The sequence below is a fragment of the Solanum verrucosum genome, unplaced genomic scaffold (assembly GCF_900185275.1).
Source record: "Solanum verrucosum unplaced genomic scaffold, falcon-dt-bn FXZP01000280.1, whole genome shotgun sequence".
NCBI classification, from domain to species: domain Eukaryota; kingdom Viridiplantae; phylum Streptophyta; class Magnoliopsida; order Solanales; family Solanaceae; genus Solanum; species Solanum verrucosum.
This window is the reverse complement of record NW_026019982.1, coordinates 972,878-988,729: the sequence shown is the minus strand read 5'-3', so window position 1 is coordinate 988,729 and position 15,852 is coordinate 972,878. Positions and strand designations below refer to the sequence as shown.

The window sequence follows — 15,852 nt, the reverse complement described above, 5'->3', positions numbered from 1 at the left end:
TTTCATGGGCCTCCAGAGTAAACACGTATCAAAGTCCAAGCCCAACTATGGATAGGTGTTATATTGGGCCTGGTTGCTGTAAAAGCAGGCCTATGACTAGGTGGTTGAATATGGGCTTAGAGAACAAGGACAAACTTTCTTTTTGGGCAAATTACAGAAATCACATACTTTTAAGGTAAAATTACAATTTATCCCTTAAAAGTTTATAATTACAGAAATCTCTCAAACGGATACAATAATATAAGCGCTGATACATTGATCTGATGCGCGAGATACATTAATCGTTAGGTAAGATACATTACATTTTATATATGATACACTAATCTAATGCGCGAGATACACTAATTTCATGCACTGATACATTAATTTGATGCGCGAGATACGCTAATTTGATGCGTGAAAATGAGGGAATTTGGAGATTTATAAATCTTATAAGGAATAATGGTAATAAGTAAACTAAAATATAGGATTTTTGATTTTTTTTTGCAAGTGTAGTCATTTCCAAATTAACTTGAGGCAGAAGATAGAGTGTTTAAAGTTTACCTTACTTTCACATAATTTGAAAGCAAGAAGCTTCAAGGCATTTTTGCATTAAGTTCAGATAATAAATGACTGTGTTGAGAATATAATTAACTAATTAAAGTATATTCTCATTAATAACTTAAGTTTTTAGATGAGTAGTCACACACTTCAAACATTATATCAGCCCAAGCAGAGGTCCTTTGATTGGAATCTCATCGCCATCCAAATTAAAAAGAAAATTAGTTTTAATATTTTAAACTTTTAGATGAGTTAGTCACACATTTCAACATATTTATCTGGAAAGTTGACTAGTCAATCAATTTTTTGAAATTTGGCTTTCAAGGAAAATTTGAGTTTTTGAAGTTTGGGTTGTGGTGATTCAATTTTTGACAATACTTAAGCGGCAATGGATACAATTTATTTCTTAAACAGGACTAGATATACCCCCGTTTAAAGTTTAGCTCATTCGTGTCCTCGCAGTCCAACTTTTCGTCTAGATATGACTTTATGGGCGTTAAATGCCAAATGGAATTGTCACGTCATGTTTACATTACCACGTGACATTTATATTAAAGGGAAAAGGGTCAAATATACCCCTAAACTATTCGAAAAGGTCTAGATATACCCCCCCCCTCCCCCCACCTTTTAAATAAACTACCCGACCCGTTTTCAACAAAATTTTTTTGGTAAATCCCGTAAATGAGTAATTGACTAATAAAAAATAGGAAAAATCTGGAAAAAAAAAAATTAACGCCAAAAATTCGCAAATAAATTTAGTAACCTTAAATTCAACAATTTTTTAAAATTTTTATTTTTTTCGATAAATCACGAAAATGAGTAATTGATTAATAAAAAATAATATGAAAATGACTTTATGCTGAATTTTTAGGTCGTATTTTTCATATTTTTTATTAATCAATTACTCTTTTTTGGGATTTATCGAAAAAAATAAAAAATTTAAAAAATTGTTAAATTTAAGGTTACTATATTTATTTGCGAATTTTTGGCGTTAATTTTATATATTTTTTTTCAAATTTTTCCTATTTTTTATTAGTCAATTACTCATTTCCGAGATTTAACGAAAAAAAATGTTGAAAACGGGTCGAGTAGTTTATTTAAAAGGGGAATATATCTAGTTCTTTTCGAATAGTTTAGGGGGTTATTTGACCCTTTTCCCTTTTTTTATATATATATTTACCTTTGTCATCCAATTTGTCTATAAAGTATCATGTCACAATTTTTATTATCTTATGAGACACTTACATAACTCCTATATAAATATATTTTAAATATAATTAAAATCTTACTTCATATTTAATATTTTACCGCTCCACTTATAAAATAGAATCAAATCCATCCAATTTTGAGAATCCGTTAACCCAACTTCAGTGCTTATCCTCTTGTATCACTTTACCCATCAAAAACATGCTAGAAATGAAACAAGTGGAATTTATTTACCAATCATATGATATGAAATGTCATTGCTAGCCATTAACATGCCAAATGTTATAAATAATTGACAATAATATGAGATAGAGAGTATTATTACTTTATTTGATTTGAATTGAGTGAATATGATATGTAATTTGAGTATAATAAACTTATCCAATATTTAAGAATCTGACACTACTTTAGTTTGAAAGGAAAAAAGAAAAAGAAAAGGAGGTGTGTGGGCAACAGTAGAGCCAGCCGCCCCGTCCCACCTTTCCTTTACTGAATGCAAATGGCAGTCTTTTAATGGCACTGTCACATGACACGTTGCCACTAAACACGCTATTCTCTCATTTAACCCCCACCGCCCTTGGTAGGTAACATGTCAAATTAACAAAAATAAAATATTCAAACTATACAAATTTAAAATTTCATATTCCCATCCTTTGGTTTTTACATTTCACGTTTCCATTTTAAAATTTATCAATATTTATCATTTTATAAAATTAATACATAAATAATAATATTCTTTATATTTTATCTTAAGAGTTATTAACATTAAAAGTATTAATTTAATCAAAAAACTAAATAATTTATTCAAATCTACGGATCAACAAGCAGAGACAAAGCTAGATAGGCGTTCGTGGGTTCGTGCTTTTTCGTAGATCATGTATTTGTATTAGAAATTTTTTTATATATATATTAACTTGTGAACCCTCTAAAGAAATTAATTGACAGCACAAAGATGGAATCAGGATTAAGAGTTAGGCATTCTAAATTTTCAAGTTAGGAGGAGGGTTCGAATTCACAATCCAAGCGTGAAAAGTATTTATAATACACATATATTAAGGAAAAATTACCTAACTACACATAAATTACTACTATATATATTATATCTATTTATAGTTTAAAACAATTACACATACTATCACTTTTAAAATTTATACCATATATTTAAAATATTTAATCAGATACACTAATTCCTTAAATATGATATTTCATAATTATCTTAAATTTAAACTCCTTAATTAATGATCCATTAACAATTCAAATCCCCCCACCACCACCCCCTCAAAAGTCCACCAACCCACTTTCTTTCTGCCTCTTTCTTCCATCTGCCGTTGCCCCCACCCCCACTTTCTTCTCCTTCTTCATTTCATCTGCCGTTGCCCCCCCCCCCACCCCCACCCCCACCCCACCCCACCCAGCCCTCTTTCTTCCTTCTTCATCTCCCTCTTTCTTCCTTCATCCTCTTAATACATCTTTCCATGTTCAAATTAGCATTACACATATAAATTTGTTTCTATTATTTTATTATTCTCATTTATCTTGATTTTGTATCTAAGTTAAAGTTCATAATACTTTGAAATTCAATTTTAAATAGTTTTACAAATCAAGTTTTATATCTTTAAATTTTATTGTTTCTCAAACACTTTTGTGACCGACCATTCTCAAAATCAGATGATTCTTGTTAAAGGTACTACACATTAAGAATATTATACTAAATTAAACAACTTTTATTTGTTTATTTTCACTCATGAATTTCTCATTGCAGGGACTAACTCTTCATCCGCCAACATTCAAATCGAGAATAGATCTAAATATAGGAACGGCCTAATAAAAATGGAAGAATTTCGCCAAGCTTTAATTAACAGAATAAATACATCATTAGATACACATCGAGTGCAACAATGTTGAATACATATCAGGTGTATATATATCTAGTTAAGACTTCATGTATCTGAGTTAAAAATATATGTATCTATGAAAAATAATTTCAAATGCTAAAATAAAGGGATTTTTTTTGAAATATTTTACTTTTTTCGGATTAATGATAAGACATATACTACACACTCATGATTTATTCCTAAATTTGTGTGTTTCAATTACATTCCATATTTAGATACACATAATTATATGTATATGCTTACTATGTATCCGAGATACATATTTTTGAATATAATGTATGAAACTGATACTTGATACATCAAATTAATACTAGATACATATATAAAGACATATAAAATTAAAATTAGATCATATAAACAGATACATGAAATTAATATTAGGTCATATAAATAGATACGTTAAGTTAATACTAGACACATATAATAAATACACAAAATTAATACTAGTTACTTCTATAATACATATGAATGTATTTATATGATTCTTATGTATCTAAATGTTTAGTTTGTTGGATATATCATATATTGATAATAGATACATCAAATTAATAAATTTATCATTTTAAAAGTAATAAAATGAAATTAATCAAGTTAATGACCAAGATATACATATTTTTGTTTTTATTAATAATATTAATGAATTTATTATTTCAAAGAATAATAAAATAAAATAAATTAAACATATATACACTCCTTGATTTCCGCCTTATATTAAGAGATTTGATTAATTTAAATTTCTAGAATTAATTGTCCATCTATTATGAAAATTCTCAATTACTCCTCTAATTAAGGAAATTAGTTACAATCAATTAATTTAAACAGATAAAATATGTATCTCGATTTTAAAATTTGATAAATATATATATCTCGCAAATTTAAACTCATGCATCCTAATCATGAAATATGGTAAAGAAAGTAATATTTAAAACTATCGAAAAAGTTATTGATTCATCCAAACCAAATCTAGGAAGATTCTACGAAAAAAGCTATCGATTCATCCAAACCAAGCCTAGGAAACTGCCTTTTACTCTTCGGCTCTGGTGTAGGACCCACGTGCGGCGTCCATTTATGCTGAAAACCAAAGGTGGCGAGGCGGCGATTAATCTCGATTGTGCCGACACGTCGCCGTTATGCCCCACGCCTCCCACGTGCTCTCTTGTACCTCTTTTTGTTCCTACCCCCATTTCCTTTCTCACACGCACATGAACGCGCGTGTTGACACACACTTTATATATTCTAGATTTAATAAAAAAAGAGTTTCTAGAAATTGCTAGAGTTAAAAAGAAATTTCAGATGGGGTAAACAAATATCCTCTCTTCATAAACAAAAAATTATTATTTTTTCAGCCCAAAATATTTGAAATAATCTTTTAGTTAAATTATAATGAGAAAAGATCGCAATCATATTTCTAGTATTGTTTTTAAATATTTAATTTCTATTATAATTAAACTTTAGAAATTAATTTAAATAATTTTTCGAAAAATTAAAATATAAGACGTAAAAATTACTAGTGGTTGACGAGTTATCTTTCAAGAACTTCGAATTTTGCAAAAAGCATCTTTTTGCCGACCGAATATGGTATTGTTGGATTCTAATTAGGTAGATTTAAAAAGGAGAAATGAATCTAAAATTCAAATTTAAAATTTATTGTTTTTTTTATAGCATATCAATAATATATTTACCCTAAACTTGGAAAAATTCTTTTGGCCAGAAAATTTAATCAGAATGATATTTTACCTATGTTATTTTTATCTTTTTGAACATTTTTACACTCTTAACTTTAATACTTTTTAATTAAAAATGAAAAAAAGATCAATTTATTTTAAAATAAAAATATATAATAAATTTTTAAAATTTTTCTGATCATTTAGCATTACCCTTTAAACTTTACTCGCATCCAACAATATATTTCAGAGTTAATATGGCCATCGTTAAAACTCATGGACTTAATACTTGGAGAATCATTGTGTCATTATCATCCTTTTGTGTTTTATGGATACAACAGCTACATGTTTCTCTTTATGCGTTTGTCCAAACGATTGGATGACAAAATAAATAGTTTGTCCAATTAATATAATATTTAATGTATGATTTTATTTGCACGTTAACACATATTTCTCAATAAAATTAATGAAAAACCCACAAAAGAAAAAGGAAAGAAACAATATTAACTACTTATAAGAGTAATATTAGCTATGGGGCATTATAATTTTCTTGGTTAAGGTCAGATAAAGAGAGTAATAATTTCACGTCGTTAAGTTTATTATATCAATTTCTTTTAAATTTCTAAAATTTGAGACATAATGAGAAAAGGCGAAATGGTCTGGTGGACCCTTATACTTGTATCAGTTTGTATTATAAACCCTTCTACTTACCCCTTTGTCATCTAGACCCTTAAACTCAATAAAACACAATTTAACAAATCCCTCTGACCATTGACCAGACTTATGTGTCATTAAATGTCTGAATTGGCAAAAGTGTGTAACTACACACGCCTATTAAGGCGAGTGAGGAGCATTTCTAGTTAAAAAAATATTTAAAATTATAAAAGAAATTTTTTTTTCAAAACAATTAATTAAAAATATTGTCTTCTTCACCCCTTACTCCTCCTTTTCAGCCATATCCTTCCCTGCCCAACCCCTTTTTCTTTCTTTTCACAATCTATTTTCATCTATTTAGATTATCCTGGCACCTTCTTGAGTCCACCAATTTACCGAGAGAAAGAGAGCGGCGCCGGTGGTGCTCGCCGGACACCACTGATACACAGTGAAGGGAGAGAGAGGTGTGGCTGGTCAACAGAGAGGAGAATGAGGTGGGTGAGGGTGTAAAGATCTAATCATGGCAGCAAAGATGGTAATGGTGTGCGGCGAAGATGAAGGCGAAAATGGTAATGGTGTTTGGCTAGATCTGGTGTAATGGCTTAGGTTGTTGATTTTGTGGAGGTTGGAAGAGGAAAAGAAAAATGGTGATGACGTGGGAGAGATTAAAGCAGAAGGAATACAAGTGGATTCGCCAATAAAAATGGCGATGGCGGCGACGGCTTGGGACTGAAACAGTGGGAATGGAGAAAATGTATTGGTTTTTTTTTTCACAACAAAATGTATTGGGTTTTACTTTAAAGAATATAATTAAATTTTTATTATTTTACCTTTAATTAAAGAATTTTGATTAATAATTTTAAAAATAATTATGATATGACATTAATATATCTGATGTGGATATGCCATGTCATTTATATAAAGGAGAGTGAGCTACACACATGGTTGGAGGGGTTTAAAAGACTCATTTTGATTGAGTTTAATGGTTCAATTGACAAACGAGTAAGTAGAAGGATTCACAATACAAACTTATACAAGTATAAGAGTCCAGCAGACCATTTCGCCGTGAGGAAATTATAATAATATTCAAGATAATGATTTTGACAAAGAGTTCACAAAAGATAATACTTTTTTTTATCTCAAATTATATAATAACGTTCGAGTAAGTATGAAGTTTTTGAAAAGATTTATTTTTTTAAAATAAGTCATAAATTATTATATTATAAAATAAAATAGTTTAATATCAATAATAAGAGTCAGGGTAATATTTTGAATAAACGATGAACTATAATATGAAACGCTAATAGATGATTCCTCACCAACCATTTTCTTTACTGTCGTCTGTCCAGCTAGTTAGCTCCTGATGGCCGCCGCATGGCGCACCCATATAATAAGATGAAAAAGGTTTTTTATTTATTTTTATGTATTGCAGAAATTCCGGCGGCGAAGGATGTGGGGCCGAGGCGACAGAGTTACAAAGTCTAAGAAGGTGGGACCTATAATCCCTCTGTCTCCTGCTTCTTACCAAGTAATTATCCGCTCCCCCACCAAATGATTCTCTTGCTTTTTATTTTAAAATAAAAAAATGAAAAAGATGGACGGCAGGCACAAATAGTACACGTGCCGTCCAACTTTAACACGACATGTACCCTTCCCACACGGAATTCCCAATTTCATATTCGGATAAGGCGCAATGTACTCTCTGCTCCGTCGGTCATTTATTATAACTAATTCATTAATTATTAATCACTTTTAACAATATTTATTTGTAAGAAAAGTGCTAAATGGTCATAATTCTGGTCAAAAAGATTTTTTCCTATTTTAAAACCAACTTTCTTTCCTAAATTTATTTATTTTCTAGAGATCCAACTTCTATTCGGACTGATATTTTAAGATATACAATTAGTTGTAAATTTTTTTTTTCTTTCTTGCTGGTAGATTTGTGGAGTATAATTGACACGTGTTACAACGGCGCTTTCAAATCTACTCTTGAACATAACATATCTTAATCTAAAAAAAAAAGGAACTATTTTTTGCATTTATTAAAAATTTTCTCAGTCTTACAGCTGGGCAAACACCACCTAAAAACGAATCACATTTACTTTGACATTGCAACCAAAAACAATGTATCTAGATCTGAGTTGAATTATATTTCCAATTTTACTCTGTTACAAAACAGTAGTAGATTACGACTCTTTGATTTTATTCTAGATTTGGAATCGATTTGGCCGGCAATTAGAAATCTTTTGAGAAATGAGAGAAATTGTTTAAAGAGGATTCTTATCCATCATTATTTGGCTTCAATTTAATAAATAATTAATTAATTAAAAAATCTCAGAACTTTGAAAAAATGAACTTCAATATTACTAACGTCGCAGCATCTAAGAGAAACAAAAACTTAAAAGATGAACAAAGCGGATAAGAGAAGTTAGCCTATAGATTCAAGCGACCAGCACGAATATAGGAAGGAGAAAACATGGATTTTCTCATTAATCAAAAGGATTTAAGAGTTACAATTGGTAGAAACATCATAACAACACGTTTCAACTGCCAAAAAAAAAACGAACAGTTCTTTTAAACGTATATACAAAAATCAGCCATTAGTTCTGTCACTCTCTTTCACAAAATTAGGTTATCGTCGTCATCAAATTAAACTTCCATGGGAGGCGCAAGGTTAAGATCAAGATCAAGTCCTTTTTTCCCATAACGATTCTCTTCCACAACGGAAGACGAATCCGACACACTAGAAACAACTCCGGCACCGACACCGGCGAACTCCATCGTCGCCGGCACAACCTGGTACGGCCTGCTAACAACTCCCGGTCTCCACATAGAATCAAACAGCAAAACCGGCTGACCGTTCGGCAGTACCGCCACCGTCGGCTGCTGATGGAAAATCGGGTAGCCGACACCTCCACGTCCACCACCTTCAGCAACGGCGCCAAGACGGCGCGTGAGATCCAACTCTAGCGGCGCGTGTGGCGTATGAGGCGCGTGAACAACAGTTTCTCCGCTAGATGACTCGACGGTGCTGCTTCCACAAGGGCTCTGATTATTACTATTAATATTAATCTCCGCCGGAAAGGGGAAATTCGTCTTAGCTTTAGGTCCACGAAACTCTCTAGCGGCGGTATCGTAAGCCTTCGCCGCTTCCTCCGCCGTATCAAAAGTACCCAACCAGACCCGACTCTTCTTACCCGGGTCACGAATCTCAGCAGCGTAACGACCCCATGGCCTCTTCCTTACACCTCTGTAATGAACCTCCTTAACTCCATTACTCACCTTCACATTACCTCCTTTCACAGCTTTATCTTTCACAGCCATATTTTTGTTTGTGTGTTGCGAATTTTCTGTGTGTTAAAAATATGAATGAAGAGTATGCGGTTTATATAATGGAAGAAAGAGCATAGATGATAAAAAAGAAGTAGGGCGCGGTCAACGAGGGATTTGACTGGAAGGCGCCGCCCAAGCAGGTTATGTAGAGTGTGTGTAATAATTGAGAAATGGAGAGGGTTACGTGGCACGCGGCCGTTTACGTAGACAAAAGAGGTTTAGAGATGTTGATTGCCCGGCCCTGCCGGCTTTAGATTTCTTATTATTTTTTAAATTTAGACGGCCGTTTTATTAGGAGGAGTGAGGTTGGTTTGTTGTTGTTGTGGTGTGGTGTGGTACTCTTTGTTTATTTTCTACTCCACGCTTGTCATGGACACGTGTAACCTACTGTTTTGTAATACTACTTGCGTTATTTTGTGCCCAAAGATTTATTTACATTTTCCTTTAAAAAAAAATACAATTAGATAAAAGGAATCACACACAAATTTTATTCCTAATTTGAGAAAAATGGTTTAATATGAAAATGTGTTCATTCACTCTTTTCCTAACTAATTTGTAGAATTATATATTGTTGTTGTTTTTTTCCTCTTCATGTTTTAGTATGATTTTTTCAGTGCAACTTTTTCTATTTAATGTGTTTTCATCCAAATTAAAAAAAGTCTCTACTTTTATAAGATAGGTATAAAATCATTAATTTTATTTGTGAAGTTGAGAATATCATTAATTAATAAAAAATGTGCTCTATTTAATAACTTAATTTTTTACATTAGATTATTACACACTTTCATCTTGGTAACACAGGAGACAAAGGTTCTGAAATCAAATTTCACCACCACTCAAAATAAATAAATAAATCTTAATGCTAAATATATGGAGTATTATTGTATGATTTCAAAATTAATTTAATTTTTATTGGAGCGTGGATGGCAAATGCCAAAGGGTAAAGGAGTAAATTTATTTTTGTAGCTTGGAATTAGATGACGACCATTTCAAATAGAGAGCGTCTAGACAGTACTTATAAGAAAAGAAATACAGTACATATATACGGCAGCGCCACATTTCACGTGCTAATCGCCGCTAACATCACACGATACTATACAGCTGTCGTTATATAGCAATGATTTTAAATATACTATATTTTAAAGAAAAAACGTATTGAAAATATCCTTAAACTCAACGTGAATTATAAAATTTCATCTCTAAATTATTGATAGTCATAGACGCTCCTCTTTATTTGACTAACTGAATTTAGATATAATCTTTAATCCCATGATCCTACGAGAATTTGAGACTATTTAGTATGTCATGTTGCATATCAGGGTGTAGCTAAAAAAATGTCAATAATTTAAAAACAAAAATTAATAATTTACTTTCAAATTTAAATGTATTTTCACTTGAAATATTTTTTAAGCTTACATATAATTTTTAAAATTTAATACATCGAACTGTTTTTTCTTCCGTCAAATTAAACCAATTTGTATGAGTAGCATTTGAGAGGGACAGATGGATGAGGGCACTGTGTTCAGCAGACACGCGTCCTTTTTCGGCGCTCTACGCGTAAAGAAGGTCCCTCATGTCTCTATGCGGCTTGACAAAGTAAACTCTTGTTTTTATTTGTTTTTTTTAATTCAAATTGAAGTAAACAGCTGTTGTTGAGTTAGTTGAATTATACTATACTATACATTCTGACTGGTTATGCTTTGTTGCACACTTGTTTTGCACTTCACTTGTCATTTCCTCCTTTACCAATAAGAACAAATCAAGTCTACTATTGTAGTAGTAATTCAAATTATCATAACATATTGATTCAATCCTTCAAAAAATAAATTTGATCCTTCATAATACACATATAATGGATATCATAGGCTGACATGATACCATAATGATAGGTTGATTCATTCAAAGAATAAATTATAGAACAAATACAATAAATAGCATTTAAATTTAGTTTTAGTACTTTAATTTTTTATATCATTTTTAGAAAGCCTTATTTATAAAAAAAAGTTACAAAATAGTACTCTCTTTGTTCCTTTAATAGTCATGGTTTACTTTTAAAGTCAGATGATAAGAACTTTGACTAACATTTTATAATGTATTTTTTCATTATGTTGATTTGTAAGTAATTTGCAATTTAAAGTACTTTTTGTATTGTTTTTGAATATTTAAATTTTTTGTTCAAAAGATCGAATTAATGTAATCTAATTTAACTTTGAAAATTAGTCAAGATAACTTTCGAAAAACGCAACATAACAACTAACCTAAAAAAAACCGTGAAAATAGTTCGGAGGACTTTGGCAAACTACGGGTCGATGGGCCATTTAATCAGGATGGGCCCAATTGGGTTCGGGGATATGGGCTTCCCCCAAACACAATCAATAAGCCCTAATCTAAACTGAAGATCGACTACAGATCACAGACTCAACAATTGGGCCTGAATCCTGATTAATGTTTTATGCAACTGTTTAGCGAATGGTTGAGAATTGAATCTTCACCAATAAATTAGAAGTTTATGTAGCCAATTAATTAGAATTATTAAAATTTTCTCATGAAAACCTAATATTAATTACTTTATTTACTTTTTTTAAAATGGAATCTCAGTCTTTGATAATTCTCTTGCAAAATAATATTTAGAATTTGAGGGTACTTTTTCTAAATATGATTTGTAACCTCTAAAAGTAGCAAAATCACTCAACTCAACTAATATATCTATATCATGTAATCATTTTTTTCCCCTAAAGATCAATATCTCAAAATAGATAGTCACATAATATCATAGATTAGATCTCATGCACAAGCATATTGTTATGAATATTTCTTTACTTTATTTTTAAAAAATTGAAGTTGGAGTAAAAGATCAAGTTGTGTTTGATCATAATTTTACAAATAATATTTGGTTGTTTAAACATACTTTTCCTAAAATATATGAAATATAATTTAAATGAGATCATTTTTGTAAAATTTGAAAATATATATATAATCAAAAATAAGAAAAATAAAATTAGGATATAAGTGTTTCCACATTTCAAATACAATTTCAGATTATATTTAAGAACTTTACGTTTGAATGCAAATATATATATATATATATATATAAAGCTGAATCTAGACAATCTAATGTAGCACCTCTCTATGGTCAGCATATCTATTTATCTTTTATCTCCTTTTTTCTTGAATTTTTCATCTTTCTTTGTATTTAAATGCATTACCTAATTAATCATGTTTCTTTAAAACTTTCGTTACATTAATATACATTTAAGTAAATGAAGATAAAAAGATCAGAAAACTTACATTACACTAATATAAATTTAAGTAAATGGAAGATGAAAAGATAAAAAAAATATTATTTTCCATAATTGTTTATATTTGTTTAGCCTATAAAATAAACATACTTGAGTATTTGTAACCAACAACAATGAAATCATTCACTTTGCCTCTCATTCTTCTTCTAATATTGTGATGATGATGACGGCAACTTATTTGTAACCACCAACAATGAAACCACTCACTTTGCCTCTCATTCTTCTTCTAATATTGTGATGATGATGACGACGATGATGATTATACAGATATCAAATTTCAACGTTGAAATGTCCAACAAATTTCTAGGCTTTGTTTTTTATGAAAATAGAAAGAGAAAGTATTTCATGATTTTTGTAAAGATATTGAAAGGAGAAATGTTATGTAGCTAAAGTTTTCCTTTGAAAGAAAGGTCTTTTTAAAAGAATGTTCATTCCTCCTACAAGGAGATATGTATTGAGAGATATTTTTTTTAATTTGGTTGAAAATTAATAGGAAGAGTGATTATTGCTTCAATGATAAGAAACATTATTTGGAGAAAAATCAATCCATTTATGGAATGCATATCAAATTGGAGGAGAATAAGCAAAAAATCTATTTTGTAATTTAAAAAATGAAAAATTAGTGCTTATATTATTTCTTTTTTATTATTATTTTGTCTTAATTTTCTACGTGCCTTTGATTAATGCTTATTTTATTTTTTCTTATTATTTATTTTTAATTATAGTTTTGTTTTGACATTTTTTCTAATTTTAAAAGAAAAGATGATTATATTTAGTTCATTTCATCATAAATTCTATTAATGTCTTTTACTTTCCCCCTCATATTAATGTTATTTTTATTATTTTCTTAAATTAATTTTTGATTTTTCAATAATCCTTGTGTTATTTATTTTTCCTTCAAATTATAATTTTATATTCATTTAATAATGGATTTGTATATGTCTTCTGCTATGGCATTTTTTAAATATTTTTTTACCAGCTCAACTGAGAAGATTAAAAATTCTTGCAAAAAAATAGTCCTATCAAGCAGCTCTCTACAAAAGTTTGTACCGTGTGAACCCTCCATCATTATTCAGATTTTCATTTTTTTTGACGGGGGGGGGGGGGGGGACTTAATTACAAAAACTCAAAATAGCTTTATATGAATTGTAAATATATTTTTACAGAATTTGATTTATCACTTTAATTCATTTCTTCTGTTAACGATTTATATTTATATGTAATAATAAGTTGAAATAAATGTGATGTGACACTTATCTTACTCTAATATTAATATTTATTAATTTTTATCAATTATTTTGACATATTTTTTAAATATTTTTATTAAAATAATTGATCAGAAATGAAGTTATTCTTCCAAAAAAAAATATGTCTCGATATTTATTTTTAATTTTTGTTATTTTTTCTAATTTTAAAAGACTGAAAATGTACCTTAAAATTTATAAATTTTTTAATTAAATGATCATATTTTATTCCTACCATCCTTACTACTTTTAATTTCTTTTACTTCATTTCCTTAATCTCATCATTAATGTTATTGAATTTATCATTAATGTTATTGAATTTATTGCCTTAAATCACTTTTTTCCTTTCTTTGTTTTTGTTTATTATTTATTTATCCTAGAAATAAGTTATTATCACTTAATAAGAATTTAAATACAAATTTTACAGAATTTGATTTTTTATTTTAATTTGTTTACTAATATTAATAATAATAATAATAACAATAATAATTCCTCAAAAAATGAAGCCACTCTTCAAAAAAATTAAATTGTGCCTCACTTTTATTTAATTTTTTAATAGACTTGAAATTTTATCTTAAAATTTTATAAAATATAAAAAATGATTATATTTAATTCCTACCATCATTACTACTTTTAAATTCTTTTATTTCATTTCCTTAATCTCATCATCATCATCAATGCTATTGATATTATTTCCTTAAATAACTTCTTTTCCTTACTTTGTTTTTTTTTAAATTTATTTATCCTAGAAATAAGCTATTATCACTTAATAAGAATTGAAATACAAATTTTACAGTATTTGATTTGCCTCTTTTTTATTTTAATTTTTTGAATATTATTATTAATATTATTATTATTATTATTAATAATAATAATAATAATTCCTCAAAAACGAAGCTACTCTTCAAAAAAAATTATGCCTCACTTTTATTTGATTTTTGACACTATTTCTGATTTTAATAGACTGAATATTTTATTTAAAAAAAATGACCATATTTAATTCATATCACCATGAGTTATAAATTTCTTTTACTTTCTTATCTTAATCTCATCATTAATGTTAAATAATATTATTTCTTTAAATCACTTATTTTCCTTAGTTTGTTATTTTTCTTTCCGTTTACTTGTGTATTCCTAGAAATAAGTGATTATAATTTAGTAGGAACTGCAATTTTTTGTAACATAATTAGATTTTCCTTTCTTTTTATTTAAATAATTGATTAATACTTACATATTATAAAATAATAATAATATAATAAAGATAATAATTAATAATAATAAAACTAATAAAGTTGAAATAAAAAAGTGATGTGTACACTCTTCTTAGTCCAGCATTGATATTTTTTGCTTTTGATAATTTCTCTTATATGTTTCTTAAACTAATTGTACAAAAAATAAAGTTAATCTATCAATTTTTCAAAAATAATTATTTACATTTAATATTGTTCAATTAGAAGGGCGAATATATAGAGAGACCAAGCAAGATATTTATCTAATTTATCAGTTTTTAAAGTTTTTTTTTGCATTATAATTTAAAAGTTTGTTGAATCTTAGATATAAAAGAAATTATGTCATTACATTTTCAGTATTTAAGGCTATAACTACGACATAATTCCAAAAATTAATGCTATAATTGTTTCTTACCTCCATAATTGCATTATTAAAGGGAGGAATCAATACTAATTTAAAAATTCAACAGTCATGTTACTTAGTGTGTGTTTGGAGTGGGTATTTGAATTAACTTATTTTAAATTCTTTTTTTGATTTTGAAAATGTTTGTGAAATACAAAAACGTGTCTAACTGGAAAAAAATTTAAAAATAAATCAAAAGCTAAAATTAAGGGTTTCCAACTTTTGTCTTTCATTTATAAATCACTTTAAAAAATCTATCTAAACACTCCCTTATACTCAAAAGTCTAGAACATGTGTTGAAAATAAGCGAACAACATTTGAAAATTATATAGAAGTTCTATAATTATATTTCTTTTTGATTTTTTAAATTATGCCCTTACTTTCT

General features: G+C 28.7%; 1 protein-coding gene across 1 annotated transcript; it reads right to left on the bottom strand.

Annotated features, from left to right (window-relative positions):
* Positions 1 to 8,424: 8,424 nt before the first annotated feature.
* Positions 8,425 to 9,294, bottom strand: LOC125817369 (ethylene-responsive transcription factor 4). The gene has a single exon (XM_049496902.1). The coding sequence runs from the start codon at positions 9,281 to 9,283 to the stop codon at positions 8,609 to 8,611; it is 675 nt and encodes a 224-aa protein (XP_049352859.1). The 5' UTR covers positions 9,284 to 9,294; the 3' UTR covers positions 8,425 to 8,608.
* Positions 9,295 to 15,852: the final 6,558 nt, after the last annotated feature.

Coding starts and splice junctions, on each gene's coding strand:
- LOC125817369 (XM_049496902.1), bottom strand. CDS start 9,283: ATGGCTGTGAAAGATAAAGCTGTGAAAGGAGGTAATGTGAAGGTGAGT.